Genomic DNA, 5,564 nt, shown 5'->3' on the forward strand with positions numbered 1-5,564 from the left:
CATAACTCTCTCAATCAGAACTCCATCAATGGACAGTTACTTCATCCTCCTTTACATGATTTTTCAAAAATCATAAATTTCGTTTTTTGTCAAGTTGAAAGATAATTTGTTTACATCTTCAAAGATAATTTGTTTACATCCGTCATATGCATCATGCAAGGAAATCTAAACCAGATACAGGGGATTCTGCATACTTGTCATCCTTCACTTGACTTTTGACTTTTTGATATATAGATGACTTCTATGTTCAAAAAGTGGCATGCAGGAGAGGAAAACTAAGTCATTTCCAAGGGCTTCAAACGCACTACGTTATTTATTCAGTCTTCTGTACTTTCTTGTCATTAAGTTGGAAGCTTATTAAGATTATGGTTTTCTGACCAATGTTATTTTCTAAAAGCAGGCGTGTTTACTAGAAACTACTAGCATTAAAAATAATATTGGTTCCTTATCGTGGTTATTTACTAGCAGAATGAGATTCTGGATTCTGATCAACTTCTTTATCTATTTCCATGGCTGTTTATAATTGTTTTACAACAACTTACACTTGATGAGTTCTGAGAGATTTCAGTCTGCAGGAGGTTCGTTTGAAATCTTACCTGATTAATCTTTATGTTTTCCCTAGATCACAAAACCAACAAAATAGCATTAAAAGCAACAAGATTACCAAAAACTGATGCACTTGTTAGCAATCCAGTACATCCTCTACTTATTCCAGCCTCCTTCCTTCCACCTTCATCTTTGTTGTCTCCTCCTGTGTGACCTGCAGGTGAGAAACAGGTGTGAGGTGTCAGCTGTCAGGTAGGTGATGAGTGAAGAACAGAACAGAATCCATTTCCTCTTCAAACTGCTGTCAGACATTATCTACTGCACTCTGATCACATCACTCAGACCAGCTGCTTTCTACAAAGTCTCATCAACAACATCTTTAGAAACAAACATCAACAACCAGGAAGCAGCTTCACCTCTGATCACACACACACTCAACTCTACTCACCTGGAGGACCAACAATCAAACTCTTCTCTGTAGTACTTTGTTTTCAACCAAACACGAGTTTTTGTGTTTAAGCAAATGTGAGTTTTCATTCTTTCCAACAGATGTTTTCCTCAGTAAACATTCAAACAAGTCAAAACTGGGAAATGTGAGGTAAAGAATGATGACTCCATTTCACATAGAGGCAGTGAGCCTCATCTTGTTCACTTCTAACATATGGATGTTCGATCGTTTTGCATCACATCAGTTTAATGTTGTAATCTTATTTTTAACCCAACCCGTCATCTTTTAACAAACCTAACCAAGAACTTTTGGTGCGCCAATCAAATCAAATGGGGAGGGAACAGACTGGTGACTTTTCCAGGATGTACCTGCATTTTGCCCAATAGTAGCTGGGATAGATTCCAGCCTCCTCATGACGCTGAACTGGATAAGCGGAAGAAGATGGATAAATTGATAATCATTGAGTCACAAGCAGCATGTAACGTGGTCAACATGACCAAACCAAATATCTGGTGTCAGACAGACTGGGCCGAGTGTTTCAGAAACTGCTGATCTACTGGGATTTACCCACACAATCAGAGAATCATCTGAAAAAAGAGAAAATATCCAGCGAGCGGCAGTTCTGGGGTGAAAATGCCTTGTTGATAGCAGATGACAAAGGAGAATAGCCAGACTGCTTTGAACTGATAGAAAGGCAAAAGTAGCTCAAACAGCCATTCGTTATAACCGAAGTATGCAGAAGAGCATCCCTGAACGCTGAATGTTTAAACAGATGGGCTACAGGTGCCGCTCCCGTAACAAGAAACTGGGGCTCACTAAAATGTGTTAATAAAAAGTTGCCTTGTATCAACAGTTCAGTTCAGCTGGTGGTGACGTTGTGGAGGGTATTTCCTTGGCACATTTTGGTCCCTCTTGTGCCAACTGAGCATCATTTAAAGCCAAAGTCCATCCTCTGAAGACTGCTTCCAGCAGGACAACATACTTCACTGTATTCCACAGGCCCCAGATCTCAATCTACCTTTAGGATTTGTTGGAATGGAAGATTCACAACTGTTTGTTGCTATATGTCAATATGGACCAATATGGATCTCTCAGGAAGGTTTCCAGCTCCTTGTTGAATCTATGCCTTGGAGGATTAAGGAAGTTCTGAAGGTAAAACCAAAAGTGGTTTTGATGTGAGTCAAACTATCACAGTCCTATGTTCCATTATCATTAATCGTCACATTGTTCAGAATCAAAGACACGTCTCCATCCTTCATCTGTCCTGCAGATCCACCCAGTTCTTAAAAGATGGATGCTTTTTGGCTGGAACACATTGAATGTCCCAGTACAAAAGAACATAATCTGACTCCAGATCAGCTCTGCTCCTCTCCACAGCTATGATGATCTCATTTGGAGCTCAATATGTCAGAGTGATGTTGTGCCCAGACGCAGCTGTTTGTATTATTATTATTATTGCAGCCCATTGCAAACATAGTACAATATATTCAGGGAAAAAAAAATAAAAAATAAAAAATAAACAGCAGGACCAGTAAAAATTGACTGGTGCTCAGAAAGCAGGACACTTAAATCTGTACTCAAGTAAAGGACTGTGTGACATCAAGCCACATCATGATCAGTAATATTCAAGGCTTTCTCTTTCTTTTTTGTTTACCTGTGTCTATGTGACTTTGGTGAGCAGTTTTTATAACCAAAAAATATATATTTACATATCAATATCACAGGGTTCAGGGTAATGCGTTAGCAGAATTAAAAGCACATAGAGTTTAAACTATGCTGCTTGTAACATTCTCTTCAATAAATATGTGACCTGATCTGAGTCTCATTCTTTTTCACTCTTATGCTGCTCAAGCTTTGTAATGGCTGGATTACTGTTTGCTGTGGATGTGGACACGGTCTGCTGGAAACCTGTCAAGTGAGCAGTCATTCCTGTTATACTTCTTTGAAATCTGCCACCTAAGGCGGATGCAAAGTTTTAGTCAGGCTTTCTTTGTGTCATCTGGCTTGATTCAACCCAAAACTGTCATGGTCTGGGTGAGTCACAGTATTTTCCACAGCCCCTGCTCCCCTTTTCCCGGCAGAGTCTTTATTTATCACCCCTCCCAGGATCACCACGTGAGATCAGATCAGCGTTCATAAGCCGGCCTTGCCAGATTGTCTGCTAACCTATGTTAGTGCATGGCTCCCTGTTCACTCATGTTTTTCACAGTACATGTATTTACCTCTGCTCTCTTGTGTCTTCAGTGGTTCCTTGGAAAACTCTGTCATCGTCACAGTAATATCACTCATCTGGATGCTGGCCTCTCCTCACGTTTCTGAGACTACCCAAGGGAAAGCCACTTGGCTACGCCTAGAAATTAGTGGTGGACAGATTGATCCAAATATCGATTGTATCGATACCAAGTCGACATCAATATCGGATCAATACTAGCCTGGGCAAAGGACTTGCCGCTCCCGTGTCAGCGCAAAGCAGGCACACTTTGCTCCCCCTCCCCCGTCTAATGCTTAGATGTTGCACTGTCACATGACGCGACTTAGATGCTTTGGGGAGTTTTAAGTTGTTTATACATTATTTATATTTCCATCAGTTGTTCATGTTGTTGAGAATTTTAATTGTAATTTATGTACTATAGTTTCTCAACAGTACTTGCTTTAATTTGTTCACTGGTTTGCGCTCACTGTAGGCTCAGTGAATGAAATTTAATTTGAATTAAATTGCACTGATTAGAATATACTGGACATTCAAAAGGTAAGATTCAGCGCACTGTGGTAGAGGCTGGGATTTGATGAATTCATCATATGTGCAACCTTTGATCATCATTTATGTCCAGTTGAAAATGAATCTGTGCACTCACATATTAAATGAAATGAAACCAGTAGTGTGATCTCCAGTCTTGATATAAGGAATGAGAGAACTCACAGCTGTTATTTTAATCAGCCTGTCTCAGTTGTTTTAACTCTTAAGTATCACAAAGTAATGTGGTAACATTTGGACTGACGAGTTTACTGTCAGCATTTTAATCCCTAATTCAAAGGCTGTAGGCTGCAGCTGTTGCTCTATCACTGTATAAATGTAACAGGTCTCAGTGCTGGTTCTAATAGTCTGAACTGCTTCTAGCTTTATTTGTGAAGAGCACAGCAGCTTACAAAACACGTAGCTAGCTCGTACAGCTGCGACGTAAAACTTTCACAAGCTAAAATGACCTTAAAATAATGGGGCTACCTGCGGTGATGCTAGCGTTAGCATATGTTAGCACGTTACCTTCAAATGTTGGTCAGACTGCGTAAACTCCGTTTCACTGCAGGGTCCCTTCATTCTTCACATATCCGTGTCGAGATGAGTGTAAATCTTGAGGCTAAACAGTTTATTAAATTGGAATTTGAAAATGAATTTATGAATGCAGAATTTATTCTAAAATGTATTATTTAAGCACAGAATTCTTTATTTCAATGCACATGACTCTTGTGGTCCTCCATAGTTCTTATAACTGGTTTATTCTATTATTATTCTACAACTTTAAATAAATCAGTTTAAATAAATAAACACTTGGGGCGATCGTGGCTCAAGAGTTGGGAGTTCGCCTTGTAATCGGAAGGTTGCCGGTTCGAGCCCCGGCTTGGACAGTCTCGGTCGTTGTGTCCTTGGGCAAGACACTTCACCCGTTGCCTACTGGTGGTGGTCAGAGGGCCCGGTGGCGCCAGTGTTCGGCAGCCTCACCTCTGTCAGTGCGCCCCAGGGTGGCTGTGGCTACAATGTAGCTTGCCATCACCAGTGTGTGATTGTGTGTGTGAATGGGTGGATGACTGGATATGTAAAGCGCTTTGGGGTCCTTAGGGACTAGTAAAGCGCTATATAAATACAGGCCATTTACCATTTTACTTGACACGAATAGAGTATCACTGTTTATTATTAGTAAGCAAAAGTGACAAAGAAGCTTGCACATGTAAGTTATGTAACCATTGAGATAAGAAAACACCCAAAAAGAGCAGAAGCTGAACATGATGAAAGACATGATAAATTTAACCTTCCCTTCTTTCATTTAAATAATTCTGTTCTGGCACTAAACAGCTAAACCTTCATGGGAAATAAACAATAAACCTGATAAGGAAATGACATGGAAAAGCCTTCACAAAGACCCATACTTTCCCTGCATTAAAAACATGTTTTAGGTCCTTCACAGAGGTTTCAGTCTTCCCCCAAAGGAAAATAATGATGATTGTAATCAAAACTTTTTAATATATTCTTATATTGCTTGATTTTTAGTTTCCAGACTAAATATGCCCACCCCCACACATTTCCAATCAAAACCAGAAAACCCCCAAAGACGTTAAAAAACAAACAAGGGCTGTGTAAGACATTTGCAGCTGACTACCTCCTGCTGGATTCACATCACTGTGAACTCAAGTCTGTCCTCAGAGCATCTGGCTTTTTGCCACGAAAGGTGGGATGAGTGGGATGAAGAGAAGGTTCTACCTTGGTGCTTGGCTGTATTTGTGTTGTGCTGTTTTTTTCTCCTTCTGTCTATTGTGTCATTTTTATGTAGTAGATTATACTTGCAAAAGAAACCAA

At 40.0% G+C, this 5,564-nt stretch overlaps 1 protein-coding gene across 1 annotated transcript in view; it reads right to left on the bottom strand.

Moving 5' to 3' along the window:
• Positions 1-706: 706 nt before the first annotated feature.
• LOC102208411 (uncharacterized) overlaps positions 707-5,564 on the bottom strand; it is a 12,988-nt gene continuing 8,130 nt past the window's right edge. The window contains exon 7 of the mRNA XM_013908002.1: positions 707-760. Coding sequence (XP_013763456.1) covers positions 707-760 — 54 coding nt within the window. The remainder of the gene's footprint in view (positions 761-5,564) is intronic.

This window comes from Pundamilia nyererei, unplaced genomic scaffold (assembly GCF_000239375.1).
Source record: "Pundamilia nyererei isolate P.nyererei 1_Seehausen unplaced genomic scaffold, PunNye1.0 scaffold00760, whole genome shotgun sequence".
Taxonomy (NCBI): Eukaryota; Metazoa; Chordata; class Actinopteri; order Cichliformes; family Cichlidae; genus Pundamilia; species Pundamilia nyererei.